Here is a 20,931-nt window from a genome sequence, read left to right on the forward strand (position 1 = left end):
TTTTGGACCAGCTGAGAAGACTTGTGTACTAGAAAATGCCCATTACGGTGTAATGGTCTAGTTTTCTACATGTGTAGGCACACACACAAACTACTTTGCTGCACATATTATTCAGGTCATTACCTACTGTGCTGGTGAACTACAAATGAAGAGAACTTACTGCACCATTTTTAGATGAACTACCTTCTAGATAAAATGTGGCATTACAAATGAAAAAGATAGGCATAGACTCTGGTGGTGCTTACAATGCTTAATAGTAATGGATTTGCTATTTTTCTCTTTAGTCCAGCATGTAGCGGCAAACCTGGATGGAGCTTTAGTTTGCAAATGATCAGACTAGAGCAGCAAAATACACACACGCTATTTGATGAAACACACATTCATCTTTACAGGCCTAATGAGCTTACTTAATGAAATGTAGTATCACAAATTTTACTGGTATGAATTGTATTTGATCTTCAAAATTCAAAAGCATGTAGCTAAAATAAGCAGGACATCTAATTAAGCACTTCAGCCAATTATTTGTTTTCCTACTGATGGGAACTTCCCCAACTCACCTCCTTGTTCAAGATGGCAGAGCCTGCTTATCTCTCAACCGTTCACGGTCAATGCTGCTTCTTGGCCAGACTATCAAGAGCAATGCCTCAGCATTATGATAGAGACTCCTTTTCATCTCTGTCCCCTCAGCCTTTTACCTTCCATAAAACCAGCTTTTACATCCTGCTCCCAACAACCTGGCTGGGACCAAAATAAAAACACCTCCAGAGAAAGACAAAATATGAAATCCTCCAGAACCCTTATCAAGAAACCAATACTGGGCTCTTATAGCAATCACCTTTCTAGCTGCATAAACTATTTAATAACATTTGTGTTTATACAAGTCCATTCACACCAAAATATCTTGGGAACTTTACATAATGAGTTACCTTTTGAAGTGTAGTAAACCTGGCATAAACAGGAACTGTTACACATTTAGCTAACTTGCTGAAATACAGCCAGGTGAACTTCTAGACTACAAAATTCCCTCAGTGCCTTTCTAAATAGTGATTATTTTTCAGCATATTACTGTTGTGAAAATAGCTTTCTGTATCGTCCCAGAAGTACAGAACTTATTCTTTGCTCATAGAACAGCCAAAACTAGTTCTGTTACTCATTCCATTTATCAGATTAATTCCCAATAAGAAAAAACCCAAACCGTTGAAAATGACTGCATTGCTGAAGACACCCTCTCGCCTCCCCCTGAGATGTATTCTTTCTTGGGACACAAGTCAATGATGGACACTTTGCAGGCAATAAAATAAAGAAATGATGCATTCACTTCAATAGCTTATTGAACAGACAGAGACCCAGGCCAGCAATGACATTTTTGAAACCTAGAAACTTGAGATGACGCGACGACACATATATGGCCTGAATTTTGTAGCCAGCATGAAGCAAGAACACTCACTATTAACCCTGCAGAGAGCTGCCCACACAGACCTAGCAATCTCTGTGATATGGTTTTCTCCTTTCCCAACAGCAGTTTAAATCTCGCACCAAGTCAAAGGGATCTCTTGGAATGCTGCAGCATGGTGTCAGTAAGCAGTCAATCACATTGCAGTATGCACACACAGCAAATCAGAAAGTTAAAAGCACTTACTATCCCTCGCCTTTTAATTTTCATTTTGAGATAGCGGAATAAATGATGAATAGTTTATGATAGAAACTAAATAAAATGAAGAAATCTGACATTTAACAAATATAAAATTACTTCTTCAAGGCCAATGAAAGTATTTAACGGCAATTATGAAGTTAGCATGATGTTAAAAATAAAATTATAATGACGCATAACTTTTTCAAAGGTTTTTAACAGTGAGACGAAGCAACTTTTCATCAACTCGATGGATTTCCATCGACTGCAGTCTTGTGGGGGAAGACTGAACAGCAAACCTTCTGCAGAAGCACAGGATCACCAACAGCAACTTCTGGAACTCTGCATTATTCTGCACGTGTGCTGTCTCCAGAATACTGCTGACTGTTTCACTGGAACAATGCTGGCAAACACCCACAGCTCCACGAACGTTACCTCCCATAAAATCCAGGGCACAATTAATGTCTAGAATCGCAGAATCAGAGTTGCAGCTGATGTTTCTGTGGCTGAGCTCCTGTTTGATATCAGGATATTGGCTTGGTAATGCAAATTTTAACACACGCCAAGAAAATATTGCGCTGCTAGATTTACATCAACATCAAATCTTCATAGACTAACTTGACTCAGAAACAATGAAAGCCTTGGTTTACATCTGAACCAACAGCTAGTTCACAAAAAAACACTTAAAAGAACTTTTCCCCCAGGAGTGCAACTGTGAAACTCTGTTGCTGAGAAAAGAAATACTGAAGACTGGGTGACATCGGTAAATGCTCATATAGCAATAAAAGAGGCCATCCCTCTAAATGAGGGTTCAATGAGCAGATTAAAATAGATACATCCATGTGATTTTCTTTGACCGGAAGGCAAACAATCTTAAAGTGCCTGGAGAGTAAGTGAATTACAACAACAATTTATGTAGCACCTTCAACATAAAAAAAAATCCCAAGGCACTTCATGGGGATGCTGTAAAGCAAAATTTTGCGCTAAACTAGATAATGAGATATTTGGGGAGATGACCAAAAGCTTGATCAACGAGGTAGGTCTTAAGCAGCGTCTTAAAGGAAGAAGGCGAGGTAACGGATTGAGAGGTGGAAGAGACTTCTGGAGAGAACTTCTGAGCTTGGTGCATAGGCAGCTGGCAAAATGGCTATGAATGGGAGATGCATTGAAATCAGAGATGGCAAGTGTGTCAGCTGTGGCTCAGTTGATAATACTCTTGCCTCTGAGTTTCAAGTCACATGCCAAGACCTGAGCACATAAAATCAACACTGACACTCCAGTGCAAAACTGAGTGTTGTCATCAGAGGTGCTATCTTTTGGATGAGATGTTAAACCAAGGCCTTCTCAGGTGGACATGAAAATTCAATGCCCCTACTTTGAAGAAGAGCAAGGGAGTTATCCCTAGTGTCCTGACCAATACTTATCCCTTAATTAACACGACAAAAACAGATCATTTGGTCATTAACATAGTTATTTTTGGGAGCTTGCAAGGTGAAAATTGGCTGCCATGCTTCCTTGATTGCAAAAGTGCTTCATTGACTGTAAAGAGCTTCGGGGCATCCGGTGGTCATGAAAGGTATTTTATAAATGCAAGACTTTCTTTTCTATATTCAAGAAAGGAGAATTAGAAGAGCGCAGGTATCTCAGAGGGTTGTGGGGCTGGAGGAAATTGCAGAGATAAGGAGGGGCGAGGCCAAGAAAGATTTGAAAACAAGGATGGGAATCTTATAGGCAAGGCATTGCTTAACATGGATCCAATGTAGGTCAGCGAGGACAGCAGGAATGGATGAACACGACTTGGTGCGAGTTAGACCAAGGACGGCACAGTTTTGGTTGACCTCTCAAGTTTCAGAGGGTAGAACATGGAAGGCCAGCCAGGAATATGTTAGAATAGTCAAGTCTAGTGGTTACTGAGGCAGGGTGGAGTCAGGTGATAGTACAGAGATGGAAACAGGCAGTCTTAGTTATGGCACAGATATGTGCTGGGGAACTTATCACAGGGTCAAACATGGCACCATTATTGTGGACATTCTGGTTCATCTCAGATGGTTGCCAGGGAGAGGAAAGGAGTCAGTGGCTAGAGAATGGAGATTGTTGCAGGGGCCAAAGACTGTAGCTTCTGTCCTCTCAATATTTAATTGGTGGAAATTTGTGCACATCCAGTATTGGATGTTGGCCATCAGTCTGACAATTTAGAGACAGTAGAGAGGTCGAGAGAGGAAGTGGTGAGGTTGGGTGTCATCAGTGTACATGTGGAAACTAAAACTGTGTTTTTAAGATGATGTCACTAAGGGGTCACATGATGATGAGAAATAGGAGGGAGTCAAGGATAGTTCCTTGGGGGACATCAGAGGTAACGGCGTGGGAATGGATCGAGAAGCTATCGCAGGTAATTCTCTGGTTACGCTAGAGAAGTGTAGTTGCACCAGTTGGATGAGAGTGGAGAGGTGTCGGAGGAGGATGGTGTGGTCAATCATGTCGAAGGCTGCAGTCAGGTTGAGTAAGATGAGAACTGATGGTTTACCTTTGTCACAGTCAATAAGATGTCATTTGTGACTTTGATAGAGCTGTTTTGGTAATATGGTAGGGTTGAAACCTGATTGGAGGATTCAAACACCGAGTTTCAGGGAAGATGGGCATAGATTTTGGAGGTGACAACATGTCCAAGAACTCTGGAGAGGAGAAGGAGGTTGGAGATAGAATGGTAGTTTGCAAGAGTGAAGGAGACAAGGGTTGTTTTCCTTTGAGGAGAGAGTTGATGACAGTAAATTTGAAGGAGAAGGGGACAAAGGTGATGATAGCTGATCTGCTGGCAGAGTTCACAGGTCAGCAGTGGCAGGGGAGAGTAGTATGGGGAGGGGATTAGCCAGATTAGCCCCCAGCAGACACATTGGGCAGGAAGGTCAGTGATAGAGTAAAATGGGGCAGCTGGAGCTGCTGCTTGTAAGGAGGCAGCGCAAGTGCCTCAGTAGGCCCTTCAGAAGATGCCAAAAGAGACAGAGGGGAAGGATAGGCTTATCCTAGAGGGAGTCAATGCAGGAAGAATGAGAGTATTGAAGGTTTGGGAAGGGCAGATCATCTGACAAGGGAGAAATCAAGGTCATGATGTCAGAAGAGAAGGTTCTAGGAGGGACAAAGAGAAAAGTGTATATAAAAAAGAAAAAAAGTGGAAATAGAAGTGATGAGCTCTCTCCCACAAAGTAAAATTCTGAGCATTCAGATGGCAAGTTCTACAAGAGAGCATGAGGAGATTAATGTCTGGGCGGAGGTAGTATGCTACTAATGACTGTGAGCTTTTCAATAAAAAAATCCCATTAATCTAAAATGACTGAAAATAATGTGAAACTATTCATGGTTAGATAAAAAAAGTGCCTTTATATTGGTATATTTTAAAAGTCCATCCCACCCCCTCAATCAAAAGCAATAGATCATTACAGCCAACAGTACAGATGTAGGGTGTGTTGGCATGAATGAATTAAATTATAACACGTAGCTGTGATTTCAAAAAGGTTATGAACACAGTGCAATTTTGCAGCAATAAAAAGGTTAAAATGGTTAACAGAACAAGACACTGTAACATCAACTGGAGGTAGGGGAGAGGAGTGGGAAAGAAGGCATTATAGAGAGAATTGCAGGTTTTGAAGCAGGCAGAGGCAGAAGGGAATAGAGCGTATAGTGCTGTGTCAGCTGTAGCTCAGTTGGTAGCATTCTCACCTCTGTATTATAAGGCTCGGTGTTCAAGTCCCAATGCAGGGACAAATCAAGACTGACACACCAGTGCACTACTGAGAAAGCACTGTACAATAGTGCCCATGGCACTATTTCAAAGAAGAGCAGGGGAGTCATCCCCAGTGTCCTGGCCATTATTTATCCCTTAAATCAACACCACAAAAAACAGATTATCTAAAGAATATTACATTGTTGTTTGTGGAAGTATGTCGAGTGCAAATTAGCTGCCATATTTCCTACATTACAGCACTTCAAGTGTTTCATTGGCTGTAAAGTGCTTTAAGACACCCAGTGGCCATGAAAAGCACCATATAAATGTAAATCTTTCTTTTTTTATATAGGTCATGCAAACAAAAAATTGGTAATGTGGGATAAACTCTTCCTTTGTCTCCCAGTGAACGAACCTAAGTCCAACCTCAAAAATGTTTCCATATTTGAAAGGATCAGATAATTCATCTATGCAATTGACAGGAAAAATATATAAGGCATCTTTTGATCGCTTTAATTTGTAGTGTTTTCTTTCAACTCTCTCTCTTACGCAATGAAATTATGAGGATTCAGATGACAAGTTTGGGAAGGGAGCATGAGGCGATTACTGCCTGAGTGGAGGTAGTACACTCAATGATTGCTTTAAGCTGTTTTTTTAAAAAGATACTATAAACCTAAAATGTGTCTCAATAATGTGAAATTGGTAGTGGTCATGTTTTTAAAAAGTGCCTTTTAAATTGATCTATTTTTTTTTAAAATCCCACACCCTCACACAAAAGGAAAGAATTGGCAAGCAGTTGCCAATTGTTTGACAGTGAAAGGTCTTGGCAACTATAAAAGGATTTTGTAGGGTCCTTTCATACAGCAATACATTCTCCTTGATTGGGTAGCAATAACACAATGATTTATAATAGGTTCAATATAGCCTGAAACAAACACAATTCGAAGAATCCACCAGCTTTGCTCTTTGGTAATAGGCTCTTCTAAAACATGGCTGACAATTTTGGAAATCAATATACCATGTCAAAAGAGTTATAGAAGGCTCCTAACACATTTGCTAACCAAGCCACATGGTGCAATCTACACTTTGAGCTCCAATGTAAAAATTTGCAAGAGAATGCACTTAGACAAGCAGACAATTTATTACATTTGCTTGTCAGACACAAATGTAAATGCGCATACTCATGGGAGCCCTTGTATTTGTGTAGCCAAAATCAATCCTGATAAATAATGATTGACAACCTCTTTAATCTTGCTCACTCGCCCTCAGTGTTTAATTTTGCTCCCTGGGGTAACTGTCTGAACCCATCTCATATAATTTTCAAAGACAACACATTGAAATTTACGGCACATTGGGACAGAAGAATAAGTCACACATTATGTGCACTGGTTCACATTTACTCTAAGGAAACAGATGAGAAACTGATGCAACTAGTTTCGGACAGTGCTAATTAATATTAGCTGAAGGCTAGCAAAAAAAAAAATCACTATTTAGTAGATCATGGGATAAATGCAACAAAACCAATAAGTAAATGTGGGTCAGAGGTTTACTGCCCACTGGAGGATCATGTTAACTGTAAGTGTTCTAAATCCAGCTATGTTGCTAGCAATAAATTATTATGTATCACTTCAGAATTATTCACTTGATGAAACAGTGATCTATTACAACATTCATATTAATGCTCACAGTTCAGCTGCAATCACATAGAATGGCTCTGCCTTTAAGCCAAATTAAAAGGGACATATATCTTTTTTATATAAAAAAAGATTCACAGGCTACTGAGGACACACAAGTAGATTACCATGCAGCAAAGGATCATCATATACAGAATAACAAATTACTGAGAGGGAGCTTCAAGGTTGCAACATAATTGATGAGATCTGATTGCATTATAAAACTGCAACAGCACAAGTTATGTGGTTTATGAATGTCATCAAAACCTTGATATTGAATTAGTCTTTAACACTCTCTCCCCCCCTGTATTGCATTATTTAAAACATATGTAATTTGTCTTGGTGTAATCAGTTAAATGAAGTCACTTCATATGCTATTGTAGGAAACCCTTACTTTGCACGAGGACACTGAAATTGCCTCACTCTGTAGCACCCTCGATGAGGGAACTTTTGTTTGAGTGTAGTCATGAGGTGGATGGATATCAGTTATGCTGGAAATATTTATGAAGGAATGGGTCCAAATCATTTCAACAGATAAGTGGACAATTTAAGCCACCCCATGAAATGTTTTTGCAGCTCTAGTAACTCTGAGGTCGCTGAAGTATGGCTGAGGTAGGAGAAAGCCATAGAACCTCTCATAAATTGAATATTTTTATCTAGCAAGAAATCAACATTCATCATTTTATTGCCAAAGTTCGCATGATATTCAGTAAAATGGGAAAAAGTTGATTGCTTAACAACATAATTAAATATAACCTTTAACAGCTAGCCACACAAGGATAGGATTAATTCAATTCAGATCCTTCACGGATTATATTGCAGTTCACAAAGTGTGGCTCAACTGAGCCACATGCAAAAGAAAGACTTGGGTAGAATTTTCAGGCAGGTTGGCATTGAGATTCAGAAGAATGTATCTACCTTCATATTCTATGGGACTGAGCTATAATCTCCCCCTTTTAGGAAATTTTAATGAATTTTAGAGTCTAGGGAGATGGACTAACTATTGATAATGATTCTGAAATAGGTTTACTTGAATTCCTATTAGAACACCACTCAAATGGGGCAAATTCATTTGCTCAGTTTTAAGACTTTTTTTTAGAAAAAGCTCCTAGCTGGTCTAGACTAGATTCATGTTTCTAATGCAAGAGTAGAGCCAAGAGGAAATTACTCTTAAATGTAACTGGCAGTTAGATATGAGCAAGAGTGCTTGGTCATTTACGTGAGCTAGAATGAGTGTTTGTCTTTGCCATCCTGAGTAAACAGCAGTGCAAATTATGCAATACAGCTCAATGCTATCACTCTCCAATATGAACTGCAGTATATTCACATTTCCTCCCCACACCCAAATTTATATATTATAATTTCCAGTATATTGTGAACTTTCAATCAATGCTTTAAAATTTTGAACACAGACTATTGAAATGGCCACTGCAAATCATGTGACCTTTGGCACGTCAAGCTCCAGACAGCCGAATCTCAAGCAAGTACCTAATTAAATACAAACATTCACAGCCATCCAGGGAATTCACACACCCCTTTGGTTAAGGATGGACCATCAACAAAAGAACTAGAGCATTCCAGCCAGCTGGACTTTCTGTTTCACCATGGACAAAAGAAACATTGAAACTCAATGTGTGTTAGGTGAATATGAATGGATCCCATCAACCTTCCATTGTATTATTATGGTTCCTCATCCAAATTTGGCTGGGTGAATTTCAAGGTGTCAAACAACAACATTGGATGTGCAATCAACACATCACACATTTTGGAAAAAGGACATTTTTAAAAATTCATTCATGGGATGTAGGCTTCGCTGGCTGGGCCAGTATTTCATGCCCATCCCTAGTTGCCCTTGAGAAGGTGGTGGTGAGCTGCCTTCTTGAACTGCTATAGTCCATGTAGTGTAGGTACACCGACAGTGCTGTTAGGAAGGGAGTTCCAGGATTTTGACCCAGCAACAGTGAAGGAACAGCGATATATTTCCAAGTCAGGATGGTGAGTGACTTGGAGGAGAACTTACGGGTAGAGGTGTTCCCATCTATCTGCTACCCTTGTCCTTCCAGATAGTAGTGGTCATGGATCTGCAAGGTGCTATCAAAGGAGCCTTGGTGAATTCCTGCAGTGAATCATGTAGATAGTACACACTGCTGCTACTGTGCGTCAGTGGAGGGAGTGAATGTTTGTGGATGCGGTGCCAATCAAGCGAGCTGCTTTGTCCTGGTTGGTTTCAAGCTTCTTGAGTGTTGTGGGAGCTGCACTCATCCAGGCAAGTGGGGAGTATTCCATCGCATCGCATTACAAGACTTGTGCCTTGTAGATGGTGGACAGGCTTTGGGGAGTCAGGAGGTGAGTTACTTGTCGCACAATTCCTAGCCTCTGACCTGCTCTTGTAGCCACAGTATTTATATGGCTAGTCCAGTTCAGTTTCTGGTCAATGGTAACCCGAAAGATATTGATGATGAGGGATTCAGTGATGGTAATGCCATTGAATGTCAAGGGGCCATGATCAGATTCTCTCTTGTTGGAGATGGCCTTTGCCTGACACTTGTTTGGCACGAATGTTGCTTCCAACTTGTCAGCCCAAACCTGGATATTGTCCAGATCTTGCTGCATTTGGACATGGACTGCTTCAGTATCTGAGGAGTCGCGAATGGTGCTGAACATTGTGCAATCATCAGCGAACATTCCTACTTCTGACCTTATGATGGAAGGAAGGTCATTGATGAAGCAGCTGTAAATGGTTGGGCCTAGGACACTATCCTGAGGAACTCCTGCAGTGATGTCCTGGAGCTGAGATGATTGACCGCCAACAAACACAACCATCTTCCTTTGTGCTATGCAAGACTCCAACCAGTGGAGAGTTCCCCCCCACCTCCCCCCCATGATTCCCATTGACTCCAGTTTTGCTAGGGCTCCTTGATGCCACACTCAGTCAAATGCTGCCTTTATGTCAAGGGCTGTCACTCTCACCTCACCTCAGGAGTTCAGCTCTTTTGTCTATGTTTGAACCAAGGCTGTAATGAGGTCAGGAGCTGAATGGCCCTGGCGGAACCTAAACTGGGGGTCAGTGAGCAGGTTATTGCTAAGCAAGTGCTGTTTAATAACACTGTTGATGACCCCTTCCATTACTTTACTGATGATGGAGAGTAGACTGACAGGGCAGTAATTGGCCGGATTGGACTTGTCCTACTTTTTGTGTACAGGACATACCTGGGCAAATTTCCACATAGCCAGGTAGATGCCAGGGTTGTAGCTGCACTGGAACAGCTTGGCTAGGGGCGCGGCAGCAAGTTCTGGAGTACAAGTCTTCAGTGCTTTTGCTGGAATATTGTCAGGGCCCATAGCATTTGCAGTATCCAGTGCCTTCAGCCATTATATATATATTTTTTATTACATATATATATTTTTTTCTTTTCCCACCTATTTCTATTATTATTTTTAAAATTTATTTCCATCCATTGTTTTATCTCCACCTTTTAGCCTATTTCAATCCCTTCCCCCCACCCTACCCTCACTAGGGCCACCTGTCACTTGCTCATCCTGCTTTCTACCCTTAATGTCCCCATTAACACATCCTTTAGCTAATATCACTGCCGTCAACACCCCTTTGTCCTTTTGTCTATGACATCTTTAGCAATCTCTCCACCTTTGCCTCCACCTATCACTGGCCCTCTATCCAGCTCCACCTATCCCACCGCCCTCAACCAGCTTATATTCCACCACATTTCTATTCCTCTTCAGTTCTGATGAAGAGTCATTTGCACTCGAAATGTTAACTCTGTCTTCCTCTCCGCAGATGCTGTCAGACCTGCTGAGTTTTTTCAGCAATTTTTGTTTTTGTTGCCTTCAGCCATTTCTTGATATCACATGGAGCGAATCGATTGGCTGAAGACAGGCAGCTGTGATGCTGGTGACCTCCAGAGGAAGCCGAGATGAATCATCCACTCGGCACTTCTGGCTGAAGATTGTAGCAAATGCTTCAGCCTTATCTTTTGAACTGATGTGTTGGGCTCCTCCATCATTGAGGATGGGGATACTTGTGGAGCCTCCTCCTCCAGCGAGTTCTCTAATTGTCCACCACCATTCATGGCTGGATGTGGCAGACTGCAGAGCTTAGATTTGATCCGTTGGTTGTTGGATCGCTTAGCTCTGCCTATCACTTGCTCCTTATGCTGTTTGGCATGCAAGTAGTCCTGTGTTGTAGTTTCATCAGGTTGACACCTCATTTTTAGATATGCCTGGTACTGCTCCTGGCATGCCCTCCTGCACTCTTCACTGAACCAGGGCTGATACCCTGGCTTGATTTTTTTTTTATTCGTTCACAGGATGTGGGCATCACTGATAGGCCAGCATTTATTGCCCATCCCTAATTGCCCTTGTTCAGAGTTTTAAGAGTCAACCACATTGCTGTGGGTCTGGAGTCACATGTAGGCCAGACCAGGTAAGGACGTCAGATTTCCTTCCCTAAAAGGACTTAGGGAACCAGATGGGTTTTTATGACAATTGACAATGGTTTCATGGCCATCACTAGACTTTTAATTCCATATTTTTTATTGAATTCAAATTCCTCTATCTGCCATGGCAGGATTCGAACCCTGGTCCGCAGGGCATTACCCTGGGTCTCTGGATTACAAGTCTAGAGCAACTCACATGGTGAGGAAGCTATTTTGTCATCTGCTTTTAAAATAACAGCAAGAAACTGTTCTGCAGACAGAGTTCCATTCGGAAGCCATTGACAGAGCTGCAAGTCATCTAAGCACTCAAGGTAATAAACTACAATACCTTGAAAGTGGGAGAAGGTCTTTCCCCCAACCTGTTCCAATTTCAAGTTCACCTGAGAACAAATCTCTTGGAGCAGCTTAATAAAAATCCTCTGCTTTACACGACCTTCACCAGCTAAAGCATCAACTCATCTGAAAAAAAAACACAGGCCTGCCATGGAAGAGACCAAGACAATCATAAATTTTAATTGTGTTGTTCTACCTTCATCTGTATCTAATCTTTGTTTCTGTGCTGGTGTATGCAAGACAAGTGAGTAAGATAGTGTGTTTTAAACCTCCGGGGCAAGTGTGTATGATAACAAATAACTTTATTTTTTAAATTCACAAAAAGCTTGCTGCTGGGGTTATTTTAATTGAGCCAATCACTCTGAGGGTAAGCAAACACGCACTCCTTATGTACAAACATACTGATCACAGGCAGTAAGAAAACACACAATTTCTGTTCATGACAATACACTGCCTTATTTATAGATGATATAACAGTAGCTGTAAACTATTCTGCATTTTAGTACAAGAGAACAGATTTCACATTTTACAAACAAACCAACAAAACTGATGAATACATCCAAAACAACAGATGACTGGAGTGTATCATTAATATCTTTTGGGAGCATTGGAGGATGTCATAAATCAGAAGGGTGAAGCTTGGTTTGTTTATGAATGGCACCCAAACCCAAAGAGCCAATAAATCTTTCAGCAGATGCACAGTTTTACACACCCATAGACATGGGATGCAAGTGACACTGGCATGTTTGGCTTTCTTGCCCAGCCTTAGTTTGCTTAAGGACATGAAGAATCAACCATATAATGTGGGCTGGAGTTAAACATATGCCAGACCATAAAGCAGGTGGCATGTCCTCAAAATCCTGAAGCTTGGTGATTCAGTTGGGTTTTTAAATGACAAATGAACAGCTTCCTTGGGCCATTATTTTCTGACATTAGCCTGCAAATTTATTGAATTCCGCTTCAATACATGGTATGCAAGAGGATTTAACAGCTAAGCTACCTTACCCTACGTCCACATTCTCCCACCTCTTGCCAATAAGTCACTGAAAAGTCGTGATTTGATATTAGTTGCAAGAGGTTTCTTTAAACCATTCCTTGGATGACAAAGTAGTCACACTGTGGAAAGCAGAAAGCAGCAAGTTGGAATTTTTTTTTTGTTTGTTGCTGGTTGCAGCTGTGATCAATTGTGTTGTGACAGCAGTCCTGCTTCCTGAGGTTCTTAACCGCTCTCGTTTGAAATCAGTATCCAAGACAACTTAAAGGATGCTATAAGCTAGGGTATTAAAAGCAATAGCGAGTAGGAATGAAATGCAGTGTGTTTTACCAGATTAGTATGTTTTACTTATGTCATATGGATTTACATATAAAAAGTATATGTTGCACAAACAGCTCCTAATAAGGTTGAGTCTTGTGGGACTAACAGTCTGAAAAAGACCAGACTGTGTTCTCATAGACAGACAGCGGTTATGAATGCTAACAGCTACGTCTGGTGAAATCTTGCCAGATTCAGTTTGAGAGAGTTGTTGTCCCTTATCATCTTTATCAGTGACAAGTATGGGTGTCTTGGAACTGTCCACAACTATGTGGATGATTTAAAAAAACATTTTCAGGTGTAAGGACCTTAGATGAAGAAAACGGATCAAAAGTAGACATGACATGAGCAGAGGCGGGGGAGAGGAGGGTGGTGGCGCAACCATCCTTCCTCTAGAAAATGTATTTTAAAATAGGTAACTTATGTTAGACATGTGGACAGCAGCAACACCAAGCATTTGTACGCTAGTCAAGCACTCGGGGATACTGAGTGGATGGCAGATCTGGATGTTAATAGTTCATAAACGGCCAAAGATTAAGTTTGAGAGGTGGATAAATAAAAGGGGTTAAAGGATATAGGAACAGAGTGGGCAAATGCAATCTGCATTATTTGCTTGTGTGGATTTTCAACACCATAATAGTTGAGCCAAGTGGCCAGTTCCCATGTTCGACCTTCTACATCTATGTCTTTCTCCTCAACCACTGCAAAAGCAAATGGACTTTTGGGATATATTACCGTAATATTCAAAAACAGAGCAAGGCATTTCTGCACAATGCCTTAGCTAAGGCCTCATCTGGAAGACTGTGTCCAGTTAGGATCCACTGATTTGAAATAAAGGTTCTCAATTGCTGTGATAGGCTTAGAGAGCCAGAACCTTTTACTTTCAAAAACTGTAGACAGAGAAGATTTGATTGAGCTCTTTAATGCAACTGAAAGGGTTAGATTTGGTAACATTGCATATAAGAAGTAGGTGGGTATTGGGATGAGGTGTATGTCAATCAACTGGAACTTATTTGGTCACTTTTGGGGGTGAGGAAGAAAGGGATTTCCCATTTTTTTCTAAATTGGCCAGAAGGCTTTTTTCCCCTGTTTGCCTCTTCCTGGAGAATGCAGGTTAGTGGATGCAGGATGGGCTGGAGTAGGGAAGAGGGCTGGAGTTGAGCAAAGAATAAGTTGTTCTTGGTATACTTTTATTACGACATGACAGTATTAGATGGGTTTAATGGACCAACTGGTCTTTGTCCAGCCTTCATTTTCATAAGTATGTAAATCTAATAAAACACCCCATTATATAAGGCCACAATGAAGGGATTGACATTTGGTTGACTTATTGCATTGGTTGTACTGTTTCCAAACTCAATGTAGCAGAAAGAATCCTTGATTCCCAATTCTCACAAGAGTTTATCAGATAGCCAAGGTTATCTAGTTATCAATAATTATGTGCTGAATGAATATAATTAAAACTTTATACTGATTACAGGTCTAATACAAATTAAGCCTAAAGATTTTTTTTTAAATCTTCTTTGTTTGGCGAGTGATCTTGACATCTAAGAGCTGAAAACCTAATTGACTTCTTCTTCAGAAAGTCCAGTCAATTTAGAACAGTAAGAATCTAAATACTTTCACGAGATTCCTGGGAGTTACAATAGGAATATCATCATTGTCAGCAGTAATCTATCCCTAATACTTAAGTGTTCTTGGTCAGTGCAGTAAATAATGACCTTGCAAGCAACAGCGAAAGAAATTTTATTAAGGTCTGGTTTTGGGGAAGATCTGAGCTAGGAAGGCTGCCCTGGACACCCTCAACCAATTGATCATGCATACTCTTGAGTCCTACTGAACAAACTTCCTTAGTTACACTCGGAGACCTAGAGCTGAAATCTGATCTTTTAGCATTCATGGGGCACAATCGATCTGCGAAACAGCCTCATTTACACTGCAGGGTTTATACTGTAAGGCAGTTTCACAAAGAGGAAGGAGAAAACGTTGCTGGTTGTGACAGTGATAAAATGTGGCCATTGCCAACCAGCATCCTAGTACATCCTATCCACTTCCACAGTGGTTCTATTCTACTCCTTGTGATCAGAAATTTCCTCTCACCACACTACAGTCAATTTACAATGAAATGAAGGCATTGCAACTAAATGTAATAAACACATGATCAAACAATGAGAGAGGGGCTAAGACATGACTTATTTTCAGAAAGAGGGCACTTTTAGAAGGTTAGAATAAACTAAGCTTGCTAAACTACATACACTCCATTAGCTCTGAATGGCCAAAGACAGTAACATCTCAATACTTTAAATCAGAAGTCCAGAGCATAAAACTACTGTTTATTTTCATATTAGACCTGGTAGGTGTTACCTCAGGATGGGTGCCCATGCATGTATGCTTATTTATAAGTGTAAAAATTGTAGCTATATAATTTTATTTAGACAAATGTACATAGTAGAGGATCCTAATTTAAAGTTAAAAAATGTTTTGGTGGCAACAATAAGTTTCATTTAAATGGATTTCACAACATTACCTCTCGGATCCAGTCCAGTATAATATATATATATAAAAAAACATAAAAGCATCTGAGAAACACTTGATTTCACGGTAATTATTTTAATTTCTAAAGGCACTTTAGAATTCACTTTCCAAGGGTCAGGAAACAGAAATCGACATTTTTCGGTTCCACCTGTTCCAAGAGTCTGTTCAGAGGCTGTCTGCAAAAATAATCTCCGAACATGAAACATGATCTACCCCGTTAAGCCCTTCCATTAGCGCATCAACCTTGTTGAAGTTGAAACCAAGGCACCTAGCCCAATCGGGTGGGTGTATTGAAGCAAAATCACGATTCCTCTAACCTTTAACAGACTCGAGGGGACTTGAATTTCCAGTCGTGTGGCAATTTTTAACTCTCAAAACAATGAACCGAACCATTTAGTACAGGAGCTGGAGAAGGCAACAGTGCAGAAAGTCATTCACGGGTTGGCTCTGCTCCTTTCTGCCGGCGATTGTGCAAAACTGCCATGCCCGTAAAACAACAGCAACAGGAATACTTAACACTTAATCAGGTTCAGGGAGGGAAACCGTTCTGGCGCAGGAGTGACACCGAAACCGAAGTTTCCATTCCAATAACAGATCACTGGCACTTTAAGCACGACTGTTGCGATTTTTTTTTACTTATGGCCATTAAGCAACCCTCCACGTCTTGCTTATTTACTTTTACTACATGTCGGATATACCAAGGGATCGTCAGGAAAAAGCCAGCCAGCCAGCCAGCCAGCCTAACAAATCGCTATGATTTGGGGTAGAACAGAACAGAGAATGACCGGAGAAGCTGATTTACACAGTGGAGGGCGCACTTCCTAAGGCGGAATTGGACCACATGATGTCGACGATAGCAAAAACCCATCTTTATTACAAGTGTTTCGTGACTCAAGGTGGTGCCAGTCCCTCGAAACAAAACGCACGTTAAACTACCAATCCATTGTTATGTGAACTCTGGTTTACCCTGAAAAGCGGGGGCAAAGGACAGGCTTGTCCTCCGCTCTCACTTTTAGCCGCTTCAGCAAGTTGAGTGTTGCAGCATTTCGGATGCTGCTTTTTGTCAAACATTTCTCATTAGGATTTGAGGAGCTCGCGGTCCATGTTGGGCATGAGCCCTCCGCACAGAAAATCGCTGCTGCGTGTAAATAAACTTGCATTTCGGCATTGTACCCGTCACAGGGCGATTTAACACCAGCCGGGCCAATAACCCTGACAGAACCGAACTCCAGAAGATAGATTCACACGCCGATTAACAATTCGCCATCGGTTCTATCATCTAATGTCAATTATCTTAATCAAACCGATGAAAAGGGATAAACACTGGGATTTGAAATGCTTCATTGGGAATTCTTCAGAACTTGCGAGCAGATGATTTGTCTCACATGCACATTGTACACATGCACATTGTACACATGCACACTGTACAATAGCAATTCTGCAGACTGCCAACACTCATACCAAATTGTCGCCCTGCCTGTTTTAAAGATCGCCGAATGAAATCCAATGAAGCGCATTTACTGTATGGGATTTGCTGAACAGGGGACATTCATTGTTCAGTTTCCAACAACTTATTTGCCACCCATTAACCCTTCCGACGCTGCCTGCGCTACGCGAGTACCGCCGGGGCTCATCAATTAACATTCCGTTGCCCCTATGGACTTTCGGCTAGGCTATACCTGCGAAATCCAATACCCATCGGCAGCTCTCTAAATACAGGAAGGTATGGATGGGGAGGGTAATACTCTGCATTTGTTTTCGCTGCCGTGCACGTGAATCTCATTGAATCCAACAGCCCAGGCATCCGTCCCTATATTAACAGACTTTACACACTATATCAATTTATTGCAGCCAGTCACCACCACCAAAGTCTTACCTTGACCGTAGACCTTCGCCAGAAAAGCTAGGAGCAAACATATCGCGTTCATTTCCAACCGGCGGGGACAGAAAACCCTCTCATTCATTCCAGAGGTGGCCAGATCGACATTCGAAAGGATATCTTTCTGTCTTCTCTCCCCTCTTGTCTCTTTCTCGTCCAACTACTTTCCCAGCAGATTGAAACGGAACCTCCCCAAACTCCCCCCGAGCCGGACGGTGAAAGAAGTGGCTGGTTTTTGATTTGATCCTGATGGAACAGCTTGGAGCAGAAGTAGGCAGGCACTTGGCTTCTTCTCCCCACCCCCCCCACCCCCTCCTCCTAAACCCCCCCCCCGGATCTGAGCAGGTTTGTAGTTGTATGAGTGGATGCTGCTCCTGGCAGCGGGCGGGTTGCTGCTACTCCCGGCTGCCGTCAGCACCACGAACAGCTCCAACCACTGGAGCCGACCCCACGTGTAACATGACGTTCTCCTGCCGCTAAAACTGACCCGCCAGGACTGCGGGCTGTTAAAGTTATATCACACTCGGATCCGTCCTTCCATCTATCATCCACTCCTCCTCCTCACCCACCCACCCACCCAATCTTCTCATCCCCAGACGCATCTCTCGCTGGAAGGTAACATTGCCCTCAACATTTAGCTTAATATCCGCAACCATTGCAGCCCCTTAGACCCCGGGCTCTGGTTGCCCGAGTTATATATATATATATATATATTTCACCACCCCACCCCCCGAAGCCCAGGCACAAGCAAAGCAACTCAACATACATTGCATCTGCAGCATAGGAACAGGCCATTCGGCCCGTCTAGTCTAATCCAGCGTTTCTGCTCCTCCCTTACTTCATTCTAACACTACAGGAAAACAAGATACTGCAGGTGCTGGAAATCTGACATTTAAGGGGGGGGAAAAAAATGTTGGTAAAGCTCAGCAGGTCTGGCAGCATCTGTGGAGAGAGAAACAGTTAACCTTTCACGCTAATAACCTTTTTGACTCTGTTTCACATCTAACCATATTAGCATGTCCATCTATTCCTTTCTCCCTTGTTGTGTTTATGGTGTTTCCTGTTTGTTTTTTCTCATATATTTATGTTCTGAGCACCATTCTTTATGGTGCCATGTTCACAATAGAGATAAGCCTGGGCACTGTTGCTTTAGCGCACTCAAACTATTTATCATTGCTGTTTGCGCCTTGTTGGGTTCCGGACAGGTTTGGGCCCGAGGTGACTGGTTTCTGTGCTGTCAAGTCACTGAACTCTATTTCCCGTGGATTGCCTGAGCAAAGCTAGAAGTCAGTCGCCGAAAGAAAGAGTTAAACACAGGAGTGTGCAAGGCACAGCAACTCTGACATTAACCTCAAAGCTAAACACCTTTATGAGAAAAGATGTCCACGTCTTCACGACCAAATCCCTACCGATGATAACTCCCCTCCCCAAAAGAAAAACCCGGCCCTGGCGCAGAGTTTAAGACTGTGAGTATGCTTCTCAAAATTGACCCCCCGCCACCTTCGTATCTCGGCAACCTCTGGCCTGGGAGTAAATGGTTTTATTTTGACTCCTTAACTGTACTTCAGTATGTTGTCGTTACAATGCAACTGTGAAACGCTGCCCTCACAAAGAATGCATGTGATTTTATCAGGAATTTGTTCCATAAGAACCAATGACTAATGACCATCTCCCCACAGAGCCTATTTTAGATGCAGCACCTTATGTAAATAAACGACTGCAGTAAAAACATGCAGTTAAAAAGGTTTTAAAATAAAAGTGGAGTTAGCACAGCAACACATTTGAACGCGAAATGGTATGATGCTTTATAAATTAGAGTATTTAAACAGCTACTCAAAACCCGTACATTAAAATGAAAAAGAAACATGCTATCCAGAGTCGGAACACTTGGATATATTCTAACTATAAATAGAATGGCAGACAGATCTTGTACAATTCCCCATTTGTACTGGTACAGGAGACTAAAAGGTCATCAGAATCATTTTCTCCCGTTCATTCACTTTATTAAGGTGACACTGTCCAGCATCCGATTGTATAATCCAGGAAATAAAAAATAATTCCCTCTTTTATGTTTTCTTTATTTAATCACAATTACTACATATGTGTGTGCATTGATGTGAACCCAGAGGCAGTGACTATATCATGAACCTTTTTATATATGCAGCACATCCAGCCACAAAGGAAATCATTTTAGAATTTAAAATTGGAAGAGGATAGATACTTCAAGTTAATGCAATCTGGGTAGAGACTGATAACTTTTAAAAGGAGATTTAAACTTCCACTTACTAGCTGAAAGAATGACATGGCAAGAATTCATGTTTTAAAACTTCTACTGTAACAATTGACTAAAAGCACTATTAACTAAACACTATTTTCTTTTTGTAGGCAATTTATACAGAGAGGAACATTTCCCTTTTAGACTTAACCAACATTGCACTCCCCACATAATTACGGTCCTTATTGCAAACAGTCCACCGTTGTTCCCAGCATCCAATGGGTTCCCATATCTCCACGTTGCTGAGTAGTAATTTTGAGTGACCATTTCCAGGTGCTTTCTTCAGTTTTTGGAAAATTCCTTAAATCCACCTGTAAAGCCTGTCCCGATGATTCATCTTCCCCCTGGCCACACCAAGACAAGTCTCCTGGAACCTTTAGATGGCTGCAGGATGCACCTCTTCAATTAGAGACTGTCTCCCTCCCACATCCAACTGTGGTATCTCGCAAAGCTAAGTAGCCTCTTCTCTCTGATGACCACGCAGAACCTCTACTGTCGTTGATATTCCTTGATTTGTAGGGAAGCCTTTAAACTGATCTCAAATATGGCTTCCTCTGCCCTCTTCCCCATGGCAATGTTAAACTCGTTAGCTTTGTACCTAGGTAGAACTGCTAATTAACTATTCTTGACCTCAATTCCCATTCATTTTAGAAGTAAATGAACTATTTACAGCACAACTGTTTGCAACCTGGAACTTTCAACACCTTCATAGGACGTTGGGAGACTCAGAGTCTACACATTGCAAACCCAGAGCCTGTTGCCATTGTCTCCAAGCGTAAATACCTTGCACCTTCTTCTTAGTAATACAATCTTAAGCCTTCCTTTGATCTCTAACAATCAAAACACCCAGGCTTACTGTCAGGCAGACTGCAGAACAGGTCACATGACCCCTTCATTCACCTTAAATTTAAACTACAGTCCCAAAATATAGTAATCTTATAAACCTCATAATTGTAACAACAGTCTTTCTATTCAATACTCTGATTATGTTGCTAATGAAGGCCTAGTTATGTATCACTTTCACATTAATGGCAGTAAATGGCAGTAAAAATCCTGATCCCAGTCAAGTTAGGAAAGTGCTGCAGTAAGGCTGTTCATCTGAGTTTGGTATAATAGCACAAA

The 20,931-nt window shown here is 41.4% G+C and overlaps 1 protein-coding gene across 2 annotated transcripts in view; it reads right to left on the reverse strand.

Moving 5' to 3' along the window:
- The window catches only part of sez6b (seizure related 6 homolog b), an 871,087-nt gene extending 853,456 nt beyond the window's left edge, over positions 1 to 17,631 (reverse strand). For both annotated transcript variants that reach the window (XM_078547969.1, XM_078547968.1), the window contains exon 1: positions 17,532 to 17,631. In XM_078547969.1, the coding sequence (XP_078404095.1) occupies positions 17,532 to 17,619 (88 nt within the window). In that variant the 5' untranslated portion in view covers positions 17,620 to 17,631. The remainder of the gene's footprint in view (positions 1 to 17,531) is intronic.
- Positions 17,632 to 20,931: the final 3,300 nt, after the last annotated feature.

This window comes from Cetorhinus maximus, chromosome 9 (genome assembly GCF_964194155.1).
Source record: "Cetorhinus maximus chromosome 9, sCetMax3.hap1.1, whole genome shotgun sequence".
Taxonomy (NCBI): Eukaryota; Metazoa; Chordata; class Chondrichthyes; order Lamniformes; family Cetorhinidae; genus Cetorhinus; species Cetorhinus maximus.